At 43.3% G+C, this 24061-nt stretch overlaps 1 protein-coding gene across 1 annotated transcript in view; it reads right to left on the reverse strand.

Moving 5' to 3' along the window:
• Positions 1-24061, reverse strand: part of MOGAT2 (monoacylglycerol O-acyltransferase 2) — a 45859-nt gene that overhangs the window by 17383 nt on the left and 4415 nt on the right. The window contains exon 3 of the mRNA XM_089513020.1: positions 13860-14038. Within this exon, the coding sequence (XP_089369146.1) occupies positions 13860-14038 (179 nt within the window). The remainder of the gene's footprint in view (positions 1-13859; positions 14039-24061) is intronic.

The raw sequence follows: 24061 nt of genomic DNA on the forward strand, positions 1-24061 counted from the left end.
TATTGCCTGGTTATTTACAGATTAATGGCACTTTAATTGCTTTGTCAAAAACAATAGGGGGAAATTAGCATAGCATCCAAACACTATTGGGTTTAACAGGCTGTCCCTAAGGGGCAGCCACCAGCTGCCTCTGTCTTTGCCGGACTGGGGCTGTGGAAACTGTATGCTGCAGCCCTGATCTGGCTTTTCCATGATGCAAAAAGGAGTAACAAAAAGCAGCTCCTTTTTGCGCTGCGGAAAGGGCGCCATAGCTGCCGGAGCAGTGGCTTTTTGGCTCTCCTTTGACACTGTTATCTAGACACAGTGCCAGAGGAGTGCCATGTTGCTGTCCACCGTGCAGTGGGGTGCACTGCGTCATATTGGCATGGGGGCAGAGTCGGGGCAAGCGTCGTGAGGATGCCATGCACCCACTTTGCTGTGATGCCAGCCTTTATCACCGGTCTGTCGAGTCTGTATGCATCTCTAAGTTCTTAGATTTAGTATAGATGCAAAGTAAAGCAAAGCTGTGTGTCTCTTTAAGAGAAGTTGTAACATGAAAGAGTCACCTGAACATCATTAATAAGAGAATGTATAACATCACCAACAGATGCAATAGATAGTACAAACTGATTTTGCTACATGTAAAAGGGCATATCTCAAGAGAGAGGTAAGCTTGTTACATCAGAAAGGGTAAATACAATTTGAAGTTGGAGGCTTTCATGGCCGGCATCCATAGTTTTTTGTGGGTTTTTCGGGCTCTGTGGCCATGTTCTAGAAGAGTTTCTTCCTGACGTTTCGCCAGCATCTGTGGCTGGCATCTTCAGAGAATGCTTTGCCTGGAAAGGAGTTGGGTATATATATACTGTGTGACCTGGGAAGGCAGGAGTGATTTGCATGTGTCTTGTTCTGTTGCTAATGGCAGGCCTCAGGGTGGGAGGCTATGCAAAAGAGGATGAGTGTCTGCTTGATTCATGCTCATTGTCTGCTGGGAGATTTCTCATTTGCATTTGTTGAGTCTTCCTCTTGCTATTTTTCAGGACTGGTAGCCAAACCTTGTTTACTTTAAGGGTTTACTCTTTCTTGTTGAAATTATCCAGATGTTCGTGGATTTCAGTGGCTGTCCTGTGCATCCTGACATGGTAGTGGTTGGCATGGTCCAGAACTTCAGTGTTTTCAAACAGTATTTTATGCCCAGGATGGTTTGTGGCATGTTCTGCTGCTGCTGATTTTTCTGGCTGGCCCAGTCTGCAGTGTCTCTCGTGTTCCTTGATTCTTGTTTGCACACTGCGTTTGGTGGTCCCTATGTAGACTTGTCCGCAGCTGCATGGTATGCGCTAAACTCCTGCGGTTGTGAGAGGGTCTCTCTGGTCCTTGGCTGAGCGAAGCATTTGCTGGATTTTCTTCGTCGGTTTGTAAACCATTTGAAGGTTGTGCTTCCTCACCACTTTCCCTTTTCTGTCTGTGACTTCTTTGACGTATGGTAAAAATACCTTCCCTTTGGGTGGCTGCTTGTCTTCACTCCTCTAGGTTTTCCTGGGCCTGGCAGCTCTTCTGATGTCTGAGCTGGAATAACCATTAGCCTGTAGAGCCCAGTCCAGATGCTTCAGTTCATCTTCCAAGAAGTGGGGTTCGCAGATGCGTTTTGCTTGGTCTATCAGTGTTTTGATTGTGCTTCTTTTTTGTCCTGGGTGATGGTTGGAGTTCTTGTGCAGGTATCGGTCTGTATGTGTGGGTTTTTGGTGTACTGTGTGACCCAAACATAGGTTCGGTTTGCGGATGACAAGGACATCCAAAAATGGCAGTGTTCCTTCCTTTTCTTTTTCCATAGTGAATTGGATGTTGGGGTGGATGTTGTTCAGATGGTTCCAGAATACAGCCAGGTCTTCTTCTCCATGGCTCCAGATGGTGAAAGTATCATCCACGTATCGGAACCACTGTGCTGTTTCCAGGGCTTGCTTTTCAAACTGCTCCATGTAAAAGTTTGCTATCACAGGGCTTAGAGGGCTTCCCATTGCTGCCCCATTTCTCTGTTCGTAAAATCCATTGTCCCACTGGAAATAGCTTGTGGTGAGACAATGTTCGAACAGGGCTGTGATGTCTTCTGGAAAAATCTGTTGGATGAGGGTCATGGTGTCCATTATGGGGACTTTGGTGAACAGGGAGACCACATCAAAGCTGATTAAAATGTTTCCAGGTTTTAGTTCCAGGTTCTTGATTTTTCCTATGAAGTGAGCTGAGTCCTTGATGTAGTGAGGGGTCTGCCCTACATGGGTTTGTAATTGTGTGGCTACAGTGCCTAAGTTTAGGAGAGCTTTATCATTAGCTCGATTCAATGTTCTCCCAACAGCAGTGCTGGAAGGGAAATACAGGAAAATCCCCTATGAATTCTGATTCTGTCCTTGTGATACTGGTGCTATAGAAACTACAGCTCATGTGCTTTTGTACTGTCAATTTTATAAGGACATTTGCCACCAGCTGATTAACCCTCTTTTAAAGTAAATTTCCAGGATACACTGATGTTTTTACTTACACTATCTGGTTGGATAGTCAGAACCAAACCGTTATACTTAGAGTAGCAACATCTTGCTAAATTATGTGTAAAATACAGTTCCAGATGGTTAGGGACAATTGATGTTAGATGGCAGAAATTGATTTTGTTTCTTTTTTTAATAGTTGAATTTCATTTTTTTACTGGTCAATTACCAAAATAAATTGTTGTTGTTGTAGTACTGAATTAGACCATTGGTCCATATAGCCAGGTTTTATCAACTCTGACTGGCAGCAACTCTCTAGGAGCTTGGATGTTTATTGTTGAAGGAGACCATGATGTCAAAATGCCTGTACAACTCCAGAGATAGCCGACTTGCTACCTTTGATACCTTACTTATCTGAATTATTGGCCTGTTACAGACAGCCAAAATAAAGCTGCTTCGAGTCACAGTGGAGGTATGGTGTTTCAATGATGCATGCGTCCTAAGAGTCCAGAAGTCGCACCAAAGCCACGCTCCAGCCCTAAGGACTGGAGCGTGGCTTTGGTGTGGCTTCTGGACTCTTAAGGATGCATGCATCATTGAAACACCATACCTCCACTGTGACTCGAAGCAGCTTTATTTTGGCTGTCTGTAACAGGCCATTGTCTCTTACTGACTGCTACTGATTAGCAATTTGTCATAGAAATAATAACTTGGAATCATAGGCCCCGTATAGACAGGCCAAAATAAAGCTGCTTCGGGTCACTTTGGAGGTATATTGTTTAAATGATGCACGCATCCTAAGAGTCCGGAAGCCACAGCAAAGCCACAATCCAGTCCTAAGGACTAGAGTGCTGCTTTGGTGCAGCTTCCGGACTCTTAGGATGCATGCATCATTTAAACAGCATACTTCCAAAGTGACCCGAAGCAGCTTTATTTTGACCTGTCTGTATGGGGTCATAGAATCGTAGAGTTGAAAAAGACCACAAGGGCCATCCAGTCCAACCCCATTCTGCCATGCAGGAAATCTAAATCAAAGCATCCCCGACAGATGGCCATCCAGACTCTGTTTAAAGACCTCCAAGGAAGGAGACTCCACTACACTCCGAGGAAGTGTGTTCCACTGTCGAACAGCCCTTACTGTCAGGAAGTTCCTCCTAATGTTGAGATGGAATCTCTTTTCATGCAGCTTGCATCCATTGTTCTGGGTCCTGTTCTCTGGAGCAGCAGAAAACAAGCTTCTCTCTCCTGAGTATGACGTCCCTTCAAATATTTAAACAGGCCTATCATATCGCCTCTTAAACCTTCTCTTCTCCAGGCTAAACATCCCCAGCTCCCTAACTTCATGACAAAGACTCTGCAGAACTGTATGTATTAATGGAGAAGAGGATTCTTTCTCCTTTTAGCTGCTGCTATATGTGGGAATTTTTACAGGAGAGGTTTTGAAGAGCTGGAATATATAGGGACTTTGTATGAGTAATTTGATTTGTAGTTATGTGTATGGTTAATAGATAATCTCCATTGTCTTTCACAAGATGTTGATGTAAATACATGTTAAGATATGTTGATAGATAAAGTCTTTATAATAACCTTTTTGTTTCTAGTACATAGTAACTAGGGATATATAGCGTTTGGGTACTTTGCTATTCTCTCCCCATTGTTTTGGGCAATTGTTTGTGAAATACTCCTGGTGTCTTTGTTCTACTTTCATTGCTTTTCAACGCACGATTGCACGATTTTCATGCGTTATTCCAGGGATAATGGTCACTGAATTGTGACGTCATGTGATAATCTTAATTGCAAATGTGCAAATTTCACAGGAGAATCCCCCAATTGTCCCTGTGTGATAAATTCCATAGAACTGGAAGATACCCCAAGGGCCATCTTATCCAACCCTCCATCTGCCATACAGAAGCAAGCAGGAAACAAGCTTGTTTTCTCCTCAATTTGACATCCCTTCACATATTTGAACAGGGCTATCATATCACCTCTTAACCTTCTCTTCTCCAGGCTAAACATCCCCAGCTCCTCATAGGGCATCATTTTCAGACCCTTCACCATTTTAGTTGCCCTCCTCTGGACACGCTCCACTTTCTCAGTGTCCTTTTTGAATTGTGGTGCCCAGAACTGGACACATCATTCCAGGTGAGATCTGACCAAAGCACAATAGAGTGACACTATTACTTCCCTTGATCTCGACACTATACGTCTATTGATGCAGCCTAAAATAGCATTGGCATTGGCATCACACTGTTGACTCATGTTCAACTTGTGGTCTACTTGGACTCCTAGATCCCTTTCACATGTATAAGTCTCTCATTCAGCCAGGTGTCCCACATCCTATATCTGTGCATTTTATTTTTTTTGCCGTAAGTGCAGTACCTTACATTTCTCCATGTTAAAATTCATTTTTTTAAAGCTTTGGGCCAGTTTTCTAGTCTATTCAGGTCATTTTGAATCTTGATCCTGTCCTCTGGGGTATTAGCTACTCCTCCTAATTTGGTGTCATCTGCAAATTTGATAAGTATGCCCCCAATTCTGTCATCCAGGTCATTGATAAAGATGTTGAATAACACTGGGCCCAGGACAGAGCCCTATGGGACTCCACTGGTCACTTCTCTCCAGGATGAAAGGGAGCCATTGTTGAGCACCCTTTGGGTTCGACCAGTCAATCAATTAAATGTAAAGGGAGACAGGAGGTAAGGGGGGAATGTGACATGACTGCTAATTTTGCAACTGCTGTGCCAGTGACATTTTGCACAGGAGGTGAAAGATTGGAAGATATTGATGGGTTTCCCCCGTCCATGAAAAGGGATGCCTTATCCACACTTTGGTGTACACAGCAGCTATGGGTCAGATGTAATAAATATTGCCAATGGCAGTAGTTTATGGTTATAATTGTGGTTTAAAAGAAGCATCAAGAAACCATTGCCCCCTAGGAAAACAACAATGGCCATCTGTTTGATAACTGAGGCAATTTTGCATGGCCCTCGGTGTCTAGCAAAATTTTGAAAAGGCTCCATCTTGTTAATAGTTCAACATCAAGCAAAATAAAGACATCTTTCAGTTAGTTGTTTGTGTCCTCAGGTCACAAGATCAGCCATTAACAACCTTGGACCATTAGCCATTTCACAGCCTTCTTGTGATGTCTGACAAAGCATTCCTTTGCCTTAGGAAGCATCCTTAGGAGCTTTGCAACAACATGATCCAAACCTTTGATAATACAGAAGAATCACAGCATGGCAGGAAAATAGGACCACTGTATGGGAATATGGGGTCTCACGGTGACCTCGCAGTGAAGTGGCAAAAAGGGCAGGAAGCGTCACATTGGTCTACAGCAGAATAATCATACCAGGGTGGTTTTTATGGCGTATGTGTGTTTTCATTATGCTTTTAACCTTTATATATTTCTATGTAATTTTATATTATTTTTATTTTTAAATTTTACTATATATATATATATATATATATATAAAATCTGTGAGCCACCTTGGGTCTCTTCTGGGAGAAAGGCGGCATAGAATTTAAATAAACAAATAAATAGATAGAATTGCTACATTAAAATTGCAACTCTGGCTTTATTGCATTGCTTACTGCAAACATGTTGCTACAAAGCAACACCAAAACTCTGTTTTTCCAGCCTTTCGTGACCATCCTTCCAATGCTAATGCTGCTAAACAATTTCTAGCTAGTCAGAGGATGAAGAAGAAACAAGGGGCAGAGTCAAGTGGACTTGGTAAAAAGGCTTTGTAAAAAAAAATTTCTTTCTCAGACGATTTGTGAACTGGATCATGTCTCTGTCCCACAGCTCTACTTTTGCACTTTCTTCTTCTGTTCTCATCTGTAGTTGTTCCCAGTCTGTTCTGTTTTCTGCTAGGACACTAATCTCATATCTAGCTAAATACTGACCGGCCTTTCCTTTCACAACGAAAGGGTGAAATGGATACGGCATGTTTTTCAGTTTTGCAAATTATATACCCCACTTTGTCACACATTATGCCCATTTATTGCAGCATTCCTCATTATCTGGTAGATTTTATCACTACATTTCAGCCTTGGAGCTTTTTAAATGATAACCGGCTGTGTCAAATCAAAGCTTATCTTGTAATAGTTTGCATGCCGGGTTTGGAACTGGTCTCCATGTTGCATCTACTATTCTGATCTGCCAAGAGCCTTTCCAAATGTCTACTGTCAGAAAAATCTGGGCAGCTGTGGCTGTGTTTTTAAAAGTGGCACCAAGAATTAGAAGTCAGTAGCTGACTGCAAAACATTTTGGTCGGGGAGAAGGGAGATTTTTGTGTCAGCAGTAATGATCCTATAATCTGTACATTATGCTTCTTGGAAATATTTCTGATTGCTTGTATTTGACCTGGGTCTTGACCAGAGTCCACAGTTACTGTTGTAAAAATCCAGTTATAAGTAACCAAGCATTGCTGCGTTTTCACAATATTCCAAATCAATTATCAAAGAACTGAATGCTATTGGTAGCCCCAACCTGAGTAGACCCAGTGTATCCATTGCTGAATGGAGAGGCTATGGCTGTATCTACACTGCAGAATTGAAGCAGTTTGACACCACTCTAACTGCCATGGCTGAATGGTATGGAAGTCTGGGATTTGCGGTTTTGTGAGATATTTAGCCTTCCCTGACAGAGAGCTCTGGTGCCAAAACAAACTACAAATCCCAGGATTCCACAGGATGGAGCCATGAGATCCATCAAATTACCAATCTAGAGAGCTTTAAAAAGGCCATTAAGACGGATCCCTTTCGGCAGGCCTTCCCGGAATAAAATGCTCGGCCGCAAATAAGACTTCCCATCCAGTGAACTCTGCCCGTGATGATTTTTATTTAGCTTAGTCGGTTTTAATATGTAGTTTTTAATCTTACATTGTTTAATCTTGTTTTAAGGGGGGTATTGTGTATATATGGATGTATTTTAACCTGTTGTATGCCGCTTTGAGTGCTTGGCAAAAAGCAGGATAGAAATAAAAAAATTATTTATTATTTATTTTATGACACTAAAAGTGGTGTCAAACTGCATTCATTCTGCAGTGTGGCAGCGGCCTTTCATTGATTGGTTCTGCTCTAGTAGAGACAAAAATGGTTAAAAATCCCTTTATAAATAAGTGACAATTTGCTATGCTTTCCTGATGCCTAAAACCGGAAGCCTGACTCCCATTGATTTGTCCCAACTATAGTGGAACCAGTATGTAGAGAGATCTTGTAGAACCTTTGAGACCAACTGGAATAAAGAACTTGGCAGCATAGTGGAATCAAGAGTGGAATACAGTGGAATAAGTTGTTGAATGGTGAGTTAATCCCATTGATTCAATGGGTCTACTTTGATTGGGACTGCCAATAGCACTTCCTTCTGCCTATCGGTCTTCCAGACATTTCTTAACTACAACTCCCAGTAATCCTCATCTTTACTGGTATGCTGGGAATTGCAGTCCACCAAGATCTGGAAGGCTGCATCATTCCTAATGGTAGGACTGTCTTGGCTTTTCTCTTAGTGCGAATGGTCCTTCCTCACCTCTGCAAAAGAGCAAACTTCAACCCTGCCACACACTTGTTCTTGAATCTTTGAGAGACTTTTCCCAGATGAATAGCGGTCAGAGGGCAGGAGAGTTTTCTTTACCTCCTTATCCTGAGACACATTTGTTTGAGATATTAGCGGAGGATTAGAAAGGCCCAGTTAATCTCTTGGGAGGAGTGCTTAATCCCCCCTGGGTTTATGAAACCTGGTTGTACGCACAGATACAAACTGGAATGGTAAGGAAAAATAGCCACCACCAGGAACAGAGCTACTCATTTGGTGGTGCTTTACACAAGCATTACAAGACTGTGATGGCTTATGCATGGTCAACAAAGACAATTTTCGTAAAGGTATCCAGTGTGGTGTAATGGTCTGAGTGTTGGACTACGACTCTAGAGACAAGGGTTCGAATCCAGGCCATGGATACCCTCAAGGTAGCCTTGGGCAAGTCACAATCTCTCAGCCTCAGAGGAAGGCATGGGCAAACCCTCTCTTGGCAACTAAACTTGCCAAGAAAACTCTACAATAGGATCTCCTTAGGGTCACCATGGTAAAAAACACACTGCAGAAATAATCTGGTTTGAGACCACTTTAACTGCCCTGGCTTAATGCTAGTTCTGGGTACTATCATTTTGTGAGACATTCAGCCTTCTCTGTCAGTGCCATGATAAACTACAGTTCCCAGAATTTTTTAGCACTGAGCCAGTGCAGTTAATATGGCCTCAGACTGGATTATTTCTGCAGTGTGTTTTGAATCCATACGTCAGAAATGACACCCATGGCACACAACAGTGACATTGTCAACAAAGAGGAAAGTGATCGCCAAAAACAAGGGAACACAAGAGACACAGAGGCCAGAATTCCCTCCTGCATCAGCTCTAAGAATCTCTGGGAGTTCTAGTTCCCCCAACTCTGCTCCTCTCGGTCATCCCTCCACACTCCATGGCAATTATCAGCAAAGATTATCATTGAGAGAAATCTCTTTGCCTCTTCTTAGAGAGATTTGCCATATTGCAGTTCCCCAAATCCCAGCAGCCTCTTTTGCATAATATACCAATTATAGATATTGACTGTGACATTGCTTATCCATCTAGTAGCTGTTTATCTGGCTGCTTTGTCAGTGAACTTGGTGAATTTCCTCCAGCTTTTAGCAAGTTTCTGAACTGCATCCTCCAAATAGATTTGAAAACTTCAGATTTCGAAGTAAAACTCAGACCAGATTCACTGCCCCGCAGATATGGAAACCACTAGACACCACTGATTTAAATTAAACTCCCCATTGTGGCAAGTGTTAGAGGGTCAAGAATGTACCTGTGGGATGAGGATGAGAGCATTTGCCATCAAATAAAATTTTTACACTTCCCCCCACCACAATGCTTGTGCTAACATTGCAGCAACTAGAAATATCAGTTGAGCATTTAGAAATACAGAATAGGAATCTAAAGAAAAGGGCAAAAAGCAAAATGATGTTGCATCACACCATTGACTTGTCCTTCAATTTCTGGCCTACTATGACTCAGAGGGTGTACAGGCCAGCACTTTATGCTGGCTTGCACCTGATGTAGGGCTGCAGTAGGGCTGAGCATTCACATACTCAGAGCCATACTGCTGCCTGTGGGCCATCATCTTGGCGCGCGCCAGCCCAGATGGCATGTGCCATGATGATGCCCCTCATGCGCAGCACCCAAATGGCACTGTGCACAAGGGGCGTCATAACGCCATGTCGGGAGAGTTATGGCACCCCTTGTATGGAGCAAATAGGAGCCACATTTTGCAGCTCCTTTTTACACTGAATTGGGGGCATGGCGTGCGGTTGCTGCATCCTCAACCCAGTGCTTCGAGGGGCAGCATAGAGCCACCTCTTACTGGCTGTTTGTACAGCCCCTCAGTCCCTTTCACACATAAAGGGAACCTCTGGAGCTGATCTGTATGGAATCAGACCATTTATCCTTCAACTCTAGTATTGACTGGCAGCAGTAAATAATTTCAAATTATTTGTCAGTCCTTACTGGAGATCCCAGATTATGGAAGTCCCTGCCATGCGAGGTCAGGTTGGCCCCTGCCTGCTCTCCTTCCTCCAGCAGTTGAAGATATTTTTATTTAGGTGGGCGTTTGGTGGCTAGATTTTATTTGGGTGCTGTTTTAATGTTTTATGATTATTGTTTTGTATTAGGCTGTTTTTATTTGTGTTTTCATTGTTAGAAGTGTTTATTTTTAACTTTTGTATTCAATGTTTGAACCTTGTATTTTTTAAATATATTGTAACCCGCCTTGAATCCCACTGTGGGAGAAAGGCAGGATATAAAACTTGGAAATAAATCTCTCCGGCTTTACTTCGCGAATGAAGATTCAGGAAGGACTCATCTCGCACTTTCTACAAGTGCGTTGATGACTAAAAAGGCCAATCCGAGATAAACTGCCAAACAAGACTGTCATCCGCAGTCAGCCTCAAGTGACCAAAGTCCTGAACCGCCTGTATGGCAGGTTGGGTCTGCGGCTTCCAGTGCATCTTTACACCTGCTGCTTCGTCCCTCGCCTATCACTACAGGGCTTTTTCAGAGATTGGATGTATCCTTCGAGCCTGTTGAATGGATTTTTCTGGTGGAGCACAGCATGCACAGAACTGGCCTCACCCTTTAAACCAGAGGTTCGTCTGCTGAGGCCTTGGCAAGCATGGACAGTAGCAGCGAACGTCCTCGGGTCGTAGGTTTGATTAGAGTTTCCTTCTCTTAGATGGTTGACCTTACAGGGTTAGACGAGCACCATCTGCCTGGGTTTGGGATTAGAGTTTTCCTTCTCCTAGGATGGTTGCCATAAGGCTAGAGAGCCCTTCTTGCCCATTGGCGCTCTTGGGACCTTACCACACAGGGCACAGAAGTAGGGTCAGTTCGCATTGGTCAATGCGTATTCGCATTATATTGTATTGGTGTTCCACACCTGTGAGCTCAGAATACGTATTGACCAATGCAATATAACGTGAATACGCTTTGGCCAATGCGTATTCACGGCGGGGTTCCGAACTGAAGGCAGCCGGCTCCTCCGTTTTGCGAGTGTGCAAAATTAGTGGATCCACGGGATCCGTATTGATGGCCAGTGCGAAACCTCTGCTGCTTTGGCTGGTGTGTACATCCAATCCGCTGGTTCTCCTGAAAACCACTGGTTACAAATTTCCCATGATGCTGTGCTGGAATTTCCCCCTTTTCCTTCCGTTGGCCCTTTCCCCTTTCAGGACAACTGCCGGGGCTGCGGAGCCATTTTTCCACTGACCGAGATAAAGCAGAAACCTTTTGTGTCGGGGGGGGGGGGGGGAAATGTATATGTATATGTGTGTATATATGTATATGTATGTATGTATATATATATATACACACACACACACACACACACACACACACACACACACCAAAGATGTGTGTGTAAGCATATACATGCAGCATTACACTTTCGGCTGCTCCACAGTTTGTTTGTGTGTGTGTGTGTGTGTGTGTGTGTGTGTGTGTATATACACACACACACACACAGCTGTGTGTGTACACATATAAATACAGCTTCACACTTTTGGCAGTACCACTGTGTATATGTGTGTATATTTCTGTGTGTATATATATAAACACACACACACACACACACATATATATACAAACACTCAAGCAGACAGATGTGTGTGTACACATATAAATACGGCATCACACTTTTGGCTGTGGCACAGTGTGTGTGTGTGTGTATATATATATATATATATATTAACACTCATACAGACAAATGTGTGTGTACACATAAAAAAGGCATCACACTTTTGGCTGTACCACTATGTGTATATATATATAAGTATGTATGTATATATATAAGTATGTATGTATGTATTTATGTGTGTGCATATATATATATATATACACACACATACACACACACACACATATACAGATGGTGCATACCCCTTTCGTAAGTGGCTAAAGGCAGCAATTCTCGCAATATTACGCGCTAAACAGTGACCTTATTCTTCACCCCGGAAGTTAAAAATGTTGCGCCCCGTTCAGAGCCCCACAGAGCATACGCAAGGCTGCCGATGCGAATCGGCCAATACACATTGTATTGGGCTGGTGTGGTAATCCAATCTGCACTTGCCTCACTTTGCCTGAATACGCATTGGCCGATTCACAAAACCTCGATTTGGAAGGCTGCCCAGGTGTGAAACAACAATGCGATATGATGCGAATACGAATCGGCAAAGCGTATTCAGAGAGCGCGGGTGAGAATGAACGATGCAATATAATGTGAATACGCATCGACCAATGCGAACTGACCCTACTTCTGTGTGGTAAGGTCCTTGGTCAGACCCTTTGGTTATGACCTGTCTGGCATGGGAGGCCCTGCCAGTGGCTATTATACCACAGAGCATAGCTCACATTTTCATATACGCAAGCCTCTTCCCCACGACAAGCGGGCGTCAATAAAAAATAAATAAATATTACTCCTTGATGGTCTCCCATTCAAGTATTAACCAGGCCAGAGCTTGCATAGCTTTTGAAACAAGACAGAATGGGTGTTTTCACGGAGCGAGAGGTGGTAAACCTGTGCCATCCCTTTCATATGTTTGATACAATATTCTGAAGCCCTTCTGAACCTCATTGGAAAAGGACATCTTTGACATTCCAGTGGCATACAGTTTTTTGGTGGTTGGTAAGCGCCATCTCCTGGTAAAACGGAGCACAGCATAGCTCCTGGAAGCTAAAATCTGTCTTGGGACCAAGAGACAAATAAAATAGCCTCACTTAGTTTTGACAAAACATATCCAGGGACAGCCATGTTGGCATACAGCAAAGTACAATAACATCCAACATCCACAAAACAGTGATACCTTTCTCTGAAGATGTCAGTCACAAATGCTGGCGAAACATCAGGAATAAACTCTTCTAGAACACAACCATATAGCCCATAAAATCCACAAAAAACTATAGTGATACCTTTATTGGCCAGCCAAAAATGCACAATATACATAATGTATTTTGTGCATTTTAATTGGCCCATGAAGGTGTCACTGTTTGGTGGATATTGGATGTAATTGTACTTAGTTTTCATCACAAGCTGTCCAAACAATGTACTGGATAATTGTGGCCAAATCTAGGTCTTAAGGTAGTTGTCCCAAACTCACTTCACTGTCTTGTGTAGGCAAGACCATGGTTGTTGCAGGCTGGGGTAATCCAAAGGTATTTTTTTCCTTGTCTGTGTAGACATGCTCCAAATTAGAGATAAAATGTTGCTGACTGCTAAAAAGACAAATAAATGGGTCCCAGAGCAAATCAGGCCTGAACTCTTCCTAAAAGCCAAGATGACTAAACTGAGACTGTTGCACTTTGGACATATCATGAGAAGACCTTAAAAAGACAATAATAAAGTGGAAGGCAACAGAAAAGAGGGAGACCACATTCCAGATCGATCGACTCAATCAAGAAAGCCATGGCCCTGAGTCTGCAAGACCTGAGCAAGGCTGTTGGTGACAGAGTGACTTGGAGGTCTATCATTCACAGGGTCACTGTGAGTCAAAGTCAGTTTGAAGGCAGTTAACAACAACTGGGCACTGGATTGCAAACTTTGCCACCCAACAATAGAGTTGCATAACACGGATGGAGATTTGAGCTAACCCACCCTGGTGTAGAGGTTGAACTATGACTCTGGAGATCAGGGTTTGATTCTCCACTCAGCAATGGAAACCCACTGGTTGACCGTGGGCAAGTCACAAACTCTCAGCCCCAGGAAACCCTAAGATAGGTTTGCCTTAGGGTTGCCATAAGTCACAACTACTTGAAGGCACACAGCAACAACAACATCCTGTTGTAGGGTCGCAGCCTTTGATTCTATGATGCCAAACTTACTGTGATGGGGAAGTAGTTTCTCATATATCTCCAGGCAACCCAGTTTCGGATCAGCTGGATCTTCCTCCCACCATTGCTCGGTCTGTCCCAGTCGTAGGCCCACCATGCTCCATAAAGCACACTGATCAACCAGAAGCGGGTGAAGAGCAGACCAATGAAGATCCCAATGCAGCACGGTGCTGTGAAAGGAAAGACAGCCTTTCAGGAGATGCCATGTCCTTGATACAGGATCTGTGAGAGTATGATACCACTTAAGTCATGCCTCCATCCTACGACAATCCTGGGATTTGGAAAGGTAGGGTTCTCTGCAACTTTAAAAAGGGCCATCCAAGTTTTTGAACCTTATTCCCTAAAATCTGAAATTGTTTCACTGTACCAGTGATGTAGGAATCACAAGCCTCTGGGGCTCATTCACACTAAGGAATTATTGTGCTACTATTCTACTTTAACTGTTGTGATTCCATCCTATGGAATTCTGGGATTGGCAACTCATGAAGGAGCATTTTGAATTCTCAGCCAAAAAATTCTAGTGCCTCACCAGACTAGAAACCCCAGAATTCCGTAGGATGGAACCATGGATTTAAAAATAGAATAACAGTGCTAAATCTACAGTGTGAATGGGCCCCAGGACACCAGGCCCTTCCTTTCAGCTCACCATGCTGGAGAAAGTGAGGCAAGCAGCATGGTTTCCTTGTCGCATCTACCTACAAGACAGTAGAAGTGGCTGTCCCAATTCTAGCAGCACTGAGAGATTTGAGTGTAAATTCAGCTTGCAACGGTGATGGTACTGTAGGGCTGAAGAAACATTTGGCACTATCTGTTTTGGCCTACAACCCACATCAGCAGAACTGGGCAATGTTTAAGCCAGATTGTAGTGGAGTCTCCTTCCTTGGAGGTCTTTAAGCAGAGACTAAATGGCCATCTGCTGGGGATGCTTTGATTTGGATTTCCTGCATGGCAGGGAGTTGGACTGGATGGCCCTTGTGGTCTCTTCCAATATGATTCTATGATCTCATCCCTGCAGTCCAGCAATATCTTGACATTCATACAAGTCCCACACCTGAATGAGAGGATGCCTTCAAAAAGAAGATTGTCTCTTGACTGCCGCTCAAATAGGGGATTCTTCTCTTTAAAGCAGGGTACCACATAAGTACGCAAGTACACCATTGCAAGCCCTGCAGGGATAAGTAACATGCTACACAACATGATACAATCTCTGTAGAAAGCTTTTGCATTATGCCAAGTGCTCTGACTCAGCAATTCCAGCCACTCAAAAGTATTTTACAAACATTTTAAAGGAATGTTGTTCCAACAAACTGACCTCGTGCAAAATTTTGCCCAGAATAGGTTTACCCATTACAGTATTTTCTCCATAGAAAACAGCATTTTCTGCACAGAAAAGAACACTTCTCCGAAGAAATATTTTCTGCACAGCAAATGCTTATTTCTTTGCACTATATACACAAGTTGCAGAGAAAAAATCCTGAACGGTGAAGATTCTTCTGAGGTCAAAAATCTTCCTGCCAGGCTTTTTAGGCACTTGGAAAACATTTTCAAGTAAGGTTAAATATTCTTTCCATCCTTAGCCAGAGATGACCCATGGTGTGGGTTGATCAGTCTAAATGTGTGGCTGTTTCCCATGCTAACCTCATCACCAGCAACAACACACAACCTCTCCTTGTCTGTTTGGACAAAAGGGGCACTCGATGTCCATTTTAGTGCAAACTGTCGCCTCTCTTTCATTAGCAGCCTGCTGGAGAATGTCAGCCGCTCTCTCAGAAAGACATTGCAAAGAGGCTCCTGAGTCCTGACGTCATGTGCCTGGCTGAGGACAGCTGCCAGGGCATTGCATGTTAAGATGGCTAAGCATTTGCCTATTGAAAAATGAAACAGCTCACACAATCTCTCTCTCCCCCTCCTGCTGTTCATCTGGACAGCCCAGAGGCCTTTGCTTCAGCTCCATAGCCATGGCAACAGCAGACAGCGGCTGCCAAGAAGGCTGTCTGCTAATGGGCAGAATGCTTGGCACAGGAGCCCCCACTGCAAGACAGACAGAAGGATGCTTTGAGTCCACAAGGCAGACTGGCAAAGAGGATGCTTGCAAGGCTCAGCTTGGGCCTTGAGGACAGAAGGATGCAACAAGTAAGACAAGGAGTATCATATCAAAGAATCATAGAGTTGGAAGAGACCCCATGGGTCTAACCCCCTGCTATGCAGGAACTCACCATCAAAGCACCCCCACCAGATGGCCATCCAGCTCTGTTTAAATACCCCCATGCCCAGAGTCAGCATACCCTCAATATTACAACACGGAAGCCAAAGAGCTGGGAGCCACAAGGTGCAATGTTTTGCAGTATCCCAGAGGCATCTGGCTGACCACTGTTGGAATTAGATTGCTTGGACCAAAAGACCCTGGATCATTTCTACCTATCTTTGGCTGGCTTGCTTTCCCTCCTGTTCATCCATTCCTTTGTCTCTCACAACTAGATTGTGCTGAGACATTTGCCAGATTGCCAGCCATGCCTTGAGCTACAATACCGATTTCTTTTCCCAAATGTTATGCTATCACCTTGGAAACTGCAAGTGAACCCCCCCCCCCCCCCATTGAGTTGTCTCTTCTTTGGCTCTGTTGAGCCACAATGTCACATGTGCTTCCTCTTAAGGAGGCACAATATTCTAAATGTCCAACTGTCTGGGCCCAGATCCAAAAATTGCTCAGCTGCTGGCTGGCCAAGCAGCCAGGCACAGAATTCACATGCAATATTGTGTGGCCAGCCCCAATGTAAAAGAGATTGCAGCTTCTTTCACAGCTGTGTACAAGAAGCAGAGCTTGTCATGCAAGCAATTCCCTCTCCAGTGCAACTATTGGAAAGCACAGAAACCCTGCATTGGGAGCCTGGAGGAATCTGTTCACCACATATAACTTTGTCTTCTACTTACTAAAATTTACCACTTACACCCCTGCCCCCCTGATGATAATTTAGGTTGCATCTACACTTTAGAAATAATGCAGTTTGATGCTACTTTAAGTGAGGTAGCTCCATCCAATGGAATCCGGGGATCTGTAGTTTTGCAAGGTCTTTAGCCTTCACTGCCCAAGAGTGCTGGTGCTTCACCAAAACTAGAACTCCCAGGATTCTGTAGGACGGAGCCATAGCAGTTAAAATGGTGTCAAATGACATTATTGTGCATGCACCCAAAGGTTATGGGGATGAATATCACACCTTCTCCACAATCTCTGACTCAATGTTGCTTGTTGTTGTTCATTGCCACCAAATCAACTTTGACTTACTCCTATGGTGATCTATTAATAAGAGACCCCAATTCCCCCTAAAGCACCAGATCCTGTCTGATCTTGGAAGTTGAGCAGGGTCAGCCCTGGTTAGTACTTTCAATTAGAATCATAGAATTTAGAGTTGGAGGGATAACACCAATGAATACCAAATGCTATAGATTACAGTATATTTCAGAGCAAGGGATTGGCAAAACCATCTCTGAGTGTTCCTTGCCTAAGAAAACCCTATAAAATTAATGGGGGTCACCATAAGTCAACAGGCAACTTGAAGGCATTCACCCCTACACACAATGCATGCATAAGTCTCCTTGTTATCAACAGTATTGTTTAAGTCCTGGAAAAAGAAATCGGTGTTGTAGCTCAAGGCATGGCTGACAATTTGGCAAACATCTACACACAGTGCAGGCTCAGGGCTATGGTTTCCTTGATGGACTTTATCCACCTGTAATGCAGTCTTCTTCTTTTCCTACTCCTTTTCACCTTCCCAAGCATTATTGTCTTTCCTAGTGAGTGTGACTTCTCATATGTCCAAAGTACAACAATCTGTGTTTAGTCATCTTGGCTTCTAGGGAGAGTTCAGGCCTGATTTAAAAGCTTTAAAAATATAATTAAACTATTAAAAATGCAGTTAAAAGCATAACCATGACAAAGAACAACAGATATAAACCACGGTGATTGTGAAAGCGTCTTTCCTTTGGGCAGTCAGCCCTCAAAAACTTATCAAACCTTAAAGGTCTTTGATTGGTGTGTGCCTTCGAGTTGTTTCCAACATATAGCAACCTGAAGGTGACCCAATCATGGGGTTTTCTTGGAAAGATTTGTTCAAGGGGGGGTTGGCATTCTTCCACTGAGGCTGAGAGAGTGTGACTTACCCAGGGTCACCCAGTGGGTTTCATGGGCAAATTTATCTCTTATCTCCAGTCATGGTACCACAATCATACTGTCTCTCTTACTTGCCTACAAAAAAGAGATCATGAAGAGTGCCCATCTAACCTCACTAGCAAAAGTCATCCAGAGTATGGGAGCAGTCATTAAGAAGTGTGTTCCCATCACATATTCTTGTGCAGGTGGAAAGAGAGAAAAGCATCCCCAGAAGACCTCAAAACATAGGCAGGATTACATAAGGCATTATATTCAGAGACATAGCTGTGTCAGTCTGGAATATCAGTATGCAAGGGGACCTTGCAGCACCTTTGGGACTGTGCAAAAGTGGTTGTGGCATGAGCTTCCCAAGAATTGGTCTGCTTCTTCAGATGAACATCAGTTCATTCCATGCAACTGAGGAAGTTGACTGAGTTTAGTGATATTTTCAGATGGGGGGGAAATCGGGGAAGAGAAAAGCATACTCCCAGCAAAGTCCTGCAATTGTGCTTAAGATTTTAAGACAATGTCATGCTTATCCAGGACTAAACCCATGAAGATCCAGGAATGCTCCAGCAACAAACCATTCCTGGGACTTCCCCATGAATGGTTTGTTGCTGGAGCATTCCTGGATCTTCTTGGGTTAAGTCCTGGATAAGTGCAATGTGTCTGAAAATCTTAAATGTGACTTCACCAGGAGTATACCTTTTACTCCCGGCTTTTTTCCCCATCTGATAATCTCCTATGAAAACTTATTTTACAATTCTTTTGCCTGATTCTATGCTGCAAGATTCCTTTGCATACTGATAAGGAATTATAGTACTTCCGATAACCAGGGCCTCAACCATATAGAGTTTTGTAGGTCAAAACCAGCACTTTTCATTGATCCCAGAAACAGACTTGCAGCCAGTGGAGCTTTTGCAACAAGGTTGTGTGTTTTCTGTTGCAAGCTCCAGTTATCAATCAGACCAAGAGGCTCAGATAGATCACTTTGTGGGACCGGTTTCACTGTAAGCCTTCTTTCCCTCCCCATCCTCTGCCACCTGCCACTGTTAGGCAGCAGGTAGGTGCTCTGGGGTAAAAAATGGCTCACTGTCTTAGGAAAAATGAAGAGATTTCTTTCTTTATTATTTACCTAGGGCAAGGAAACTGAAGACCCACTGAGCAACAGAAGCCGTCTGCAGCCTCCTCTCTAAAGGGATCGACCGGGGAGCGAATTCAATCTTCATCCTGATGCTGAAGTGTCTTGCAGCTGAAAAATCGAAAGGCTGAAGACACTTCTCAAGGGGAGAAAGTCAAAAGGGGCAAAGTCTCTGCCCTCTGTAGTGTTGACACAGCATTAAAGGAGTAGCAATACGCAATAAGCTTGGAAGAAGGCCAACCCATTTTAGTGATATGAGACTGGCCATGGGTGTGCATTAACATGGAAAATGTTCCTAGTTTTGGACTGCAACTTCCAGAATCCCCCAGCCAGCAGGACCAAAGGGGAATCTGGGAAATGAAGTCCAAAATAGGGCAAATGACTATGCTGGAGATTTTGGGAGCTACAGTCCAGAAAAGAACATTTCTAAGTTCTGGAACTGGCAGACCTGGATTCAAGAAAACATGTCAAATAACTCATGCAACCCCTGGAGTCCTGTGTTTAGTTCTGGGCACCACAATTCAAGAAGGATATTGACAAGCTGGAATGTTTCCAGAAAAGGGTGACCAAGATAATCAAAGATTTGGAAACCAAGTCTTATCAGAAATGATTGAAGGAGCTGGGTATGTTTAGCTTGGAGAAGATGACACTGAGAGGAGACATTATATCCATCTCTAAATATCTGAAAGGATGTCATGGAGAAAATGGAGCAAACTTATTTTCTGCTGCTTCAGAGACTAGAACAAGAACCAATGAACTCAAATTACATGAAAAAAAGATTCCACAGAAACATTAGGAAGAATTTCTTTATTGTAAAATGGACTGCCTCAGGAGGTTGGCAACTCATCTTTTTTTGGAGGTCTTTAAACAGCAGTTGGATGTGACATGTGAGAAGGTGCTGTTCTGATCCTTTTTCTTGGCTCTTGCAGTGGAGCTTTGCCAGCAAATCAATGAATCCACTTCACATTTTATTCCAAAATCTACAAGGAGCTATCCAAAGCTCTTGAACTGGATGACCCTTGTGGTCTCTTCCAACTCTATGATTCTTAAACCTGTGAATGCCTGCTCTTAAACGCCAGATGAAGACACCTAGCCTGTTCCTATGTGTGTTTACTCATAAGTAGATACCACTAACCTAAATGAAATTTATCACCAAGTCAAAATAAGTAGGATGGCACTTTCCAAAGATGAACCTTCCAAATCCAGGATGTGGCATTTGTATACAAAGGTGCAAAAATGATGGCCCTCCTGATGTTATTGGTGGTGGCCCTGTCACTTCCCAGTTTTCTCTTCTCCATGCTAAACCTACCCAGCTCGCTCAGTTGTTCCTCATAAGTCTTAGTTTCCAGACTTTGGATCATCTTGGTTGCCCTTCCCTGGACCCATTTGTCAATATCCTCTTGAACTGTAGTATTCCAAGTAAGGTCTGACCAAAACAGAACAGAGTGGGACTACTTCTTCCCTTAATCTGGACACTATACTCCTGTTGATGCAGCCCAGTATTGCTGCTTCTTTTTTAAAAAAAATGCACAATTTTTACAACTAGTCTGTTGATGGAGATGCTTGTTCTTCTCTTAACAATAGCTCAGGCATTGACAAGGTTTCTATTTTTCCTTAATACAGAAGGAGCAAGTACCAACAGGGCTTTTGTTACTCCGGATACATAAGTTCTCTTGTATTTGCAGACAAGCACGAGGCTAAGAAAGACATGCACGAAATTCACTGATCTGCAAATGTGGCTTTGTTGAGCTGAAACTGTGGAAGAACAGGGGCAAGTTGTCAAGGAGAAAGGAAGACCCCACTGCTCTGTGGAAGCTGGGTAGTTACTCAGTCAGTAGGACAGTTAATCTACTCTAGGTTTTAGTCTGAAGTTTGAAGGCATTCTCCAACATGCTGAACCCTATGCCCCCAAAAAGACTCAGCAGCAAAGATAGTCAGGTTATTTGAAGGACCATATCTAAGATCTTTGGCAGAGGCCATTCTTTGTCTCACTACCATTTCACTACCTGCCTTGAATCCCATTGTGGGAGAAAGGTGGGTTATAAATCCTTGAAATAAATAGACAAACAAACAAACACCACAGGCTCATTTGGCTGGGACAAGGGAGAGGGCCTTTTCAGCGGCTACTCCCAGATGTTAGAACTCATTCCCTAAGGAGGCTAAAATGGCTCCCTCCTTGCTCTCCTGTTGGAGGTAGCATACAAAACTAACTTACTCATAGTCTGTACATTAAGGCCGGTGTGGAGTTGGGGTGTGGCGTCCATACATCGCATCTCCTTACTCCGCCTCCATGGTGGCATAATGCCGCACCACACAGTGGGTGGCATCACAGTGTTCCTCTGGATGATGCAGCACCAAAGAGTGCCATAAAGCTGTAGTGCCAGTGGCTACGGAGACCTTTCCACGGCACAAAAAGGATCCGCTTTTTGCGCCATGGAAAGACCAGATCAGGGCCATAGCATGCGGTTGCCACGACCCCAATCTGGCGAAGATGGAGGTGCCTGCAGGCTTCCCCTTCAGGGGCAGTCTGTACAGCCCCTAACTAAATAACTAACTAACTAGTTTAGAATCCTATTGGTGTTTCATGCAACATAAACTACCTTAGGCTGCATCAGTGCTGCTGAAATAATCTGATTTGACATCACTTTACGTTTCATTTTTCAATGCTATAGAATTCTGGGAATTGTACTTTTGTGAGACATTTAGCTTTCCCTGTCAGAAGGCTCTGGTGCCACAACAAGCTGTAATTCCCAGAATTCCACAGGATGGAGCCATGGCAGTTAAAGTGTTGTCAACTTGGATTATTTCTGCAGTGCAGATGCAGCCTTTAACATGTAGTTATACTAGATTTCCACAAGTGTAACTTTTCTATGTGTAGCCATGCATTCTTGCATGGTATGTAACAATTCATGTGTGCCTCTCCTGTACCATTTGATTCCTTGGTAACCAGATTTATTGCTTTCACTCCTCAACTCACTAACTGACCATTGTAAAGATCTGAAAAACCTGTATTACCTTCTGTAGCCCTTGGGAAATTTAGGGCAAGGGTAATGATTTTCATCTTTCTGGATCTTATTATATTCCATCCTCCTCCCCTCTCACAACTGTGTAAATATGCTTTATTTCTTAAGGCCTTAATGTTACTCTATACTGCATCTGAAGAAGTAGGTTTATATCCATGAATACTCATGCTAAAAAATCAACGATATAATGGTTAGTCTTAAAGGTGATGCCACGTTCCTTCTTTCCTGTCACCTACCCTTTCTCTTTTTGATGCTGCAAGAGACTCACACGGCTACTTCTTTGAAAATGTGGGCTGCATTTACACTGCAGAATTAACACAGTTTGACTCCGCTTTAACTGCCATGGCTCAATGCTATGGAAATTTTGGAATTTGTAGTTTTGTGAGAGATTTAGTCTTTTCTGTCGGAGAGCTCTGATGCCACAACCCTCCCTACAAATCCCAGGATTCCATAGGAAGGGGACATGACAGTTAAAGCAGTGTCAAACTGAATTAATTCTGCAGTGTGGCAGCGGCCATGATTAACTAGGATTGCAGAAACAAACCCCTTGTGCATTGCCCATTGCACAATGGTAGGCAAGCAAGCGTATTAGTTGCCCAATGTCGTAAAGTCTCAGCCACAGCTTTTATCTGCTCAGTTTAAGTGTGAAGTTCACACTCCTGCTCAGTTTAATCAATGAACGCTGCAGAATCTTGGATCATCAAAGGCTGACAGCAGGGAAGCCAAACCAAGTAACAGTGGGGCCATCTGATAAGAGGCTGATGATTACCCTCCACATTACAAAGTCTAAAAGTTCACCTTTCTGTTTGGTACCATTGGGTAATATTCTCTAGGCAGCAGGCCCACTACTTGGTGTTGGGGCAAGGAGTTAAAAGTGCAAGGGAGGGAACAAAAGTGGGGTGGAAGAGGGCAATGAATCCATTCCAGGTTTGCACGAGCCTTAAAGGAGCTGTCCATGGTGCTGGCCCTTTTTAGGAACACTTTGGAAAGCCTGTATAAATCCAAGATTAAAACCTGGAGTGGGTTCATTGCCTCACTGACATGGGAACCACTAGCTGTCACAGGAGGAGGGGAACTGTGAAGCAATGCAACAAGACCTCTTAAATTGTATATGGATGTAAGGATCCAGGACACAACCCAGGAAGGTTGGTTGCCCCTTTTGGAGATTTTGAAACAGAGCTTGAGTTTCATTTTTCAGGAGGGCTCTAGCTTCATCTTTCTTCACAGTAGAAGGTTGGACTAGATCAGTGCTTCCCAGACTTTGGTCCTCCAGGTGTTTCAGACTTCAACTCCTAGAAACCCAGCCAGATTGGCCAAGAGTCAGGGATTCTGGGAGGTGAAGTCCAAAATATCTGGAAGACCAAAGTTTGGGAACCACTGGACTAGAGGGACTTTATGGTCCCTGCCAATTCTGTGATTCTATCCCAATAGGCGTGTGCATTTGTGCCCCATTGTATTTCGGGGGGGAGGTCTGCAGGTGAGGAAGCCAGGGAGTCTTTTAAAGCCTTTTAACAGTGTTATCTTTTATTGACTTTTATTTTTATAATCAGTTTGTTTTGAATGGTTTTAATTCCATGGCTAGTATAACTGCCTTTAAACAATGCACCTTTGAGTGTTTTGACTGTGTGTGCTTTTATCTGCATTTATTTTAATATTGGTAAGCCATCTTGTGTCCTAGCTTTGGGGAAAAGGCAAAATATACAGGAAATTAATAATAATGATGATAATGATAATAATTATAGCAGCAGCAGCAACAACAAGATAGGTTGAATCTCCCTTATCCAGAACTCCGACATACTTCAAAAACCAAAACTTTTCTCATGCATGACATCTTTGCTTTCTGATGGTTTAATGTATGCAAACTTTGTTTCATGCACAAAAT

This window comes from Sceloporus occidentalis, unplaced genomic scaffold (genome assembly GCF_023333645.1).
Source record: "Sceloporus occidentalis isolate IW3139 unplaced genomic scaffold, rSceOcc1.0.p SCAF_2, whole genome shotgun sequence".
NCBI classification, from domain to species: Eukaryota; Metazoa; Chordata; class Lepidosauria; order Squamata; family Phrynosomatidae; genus Sceloporus; species Sceloporus occidentalis.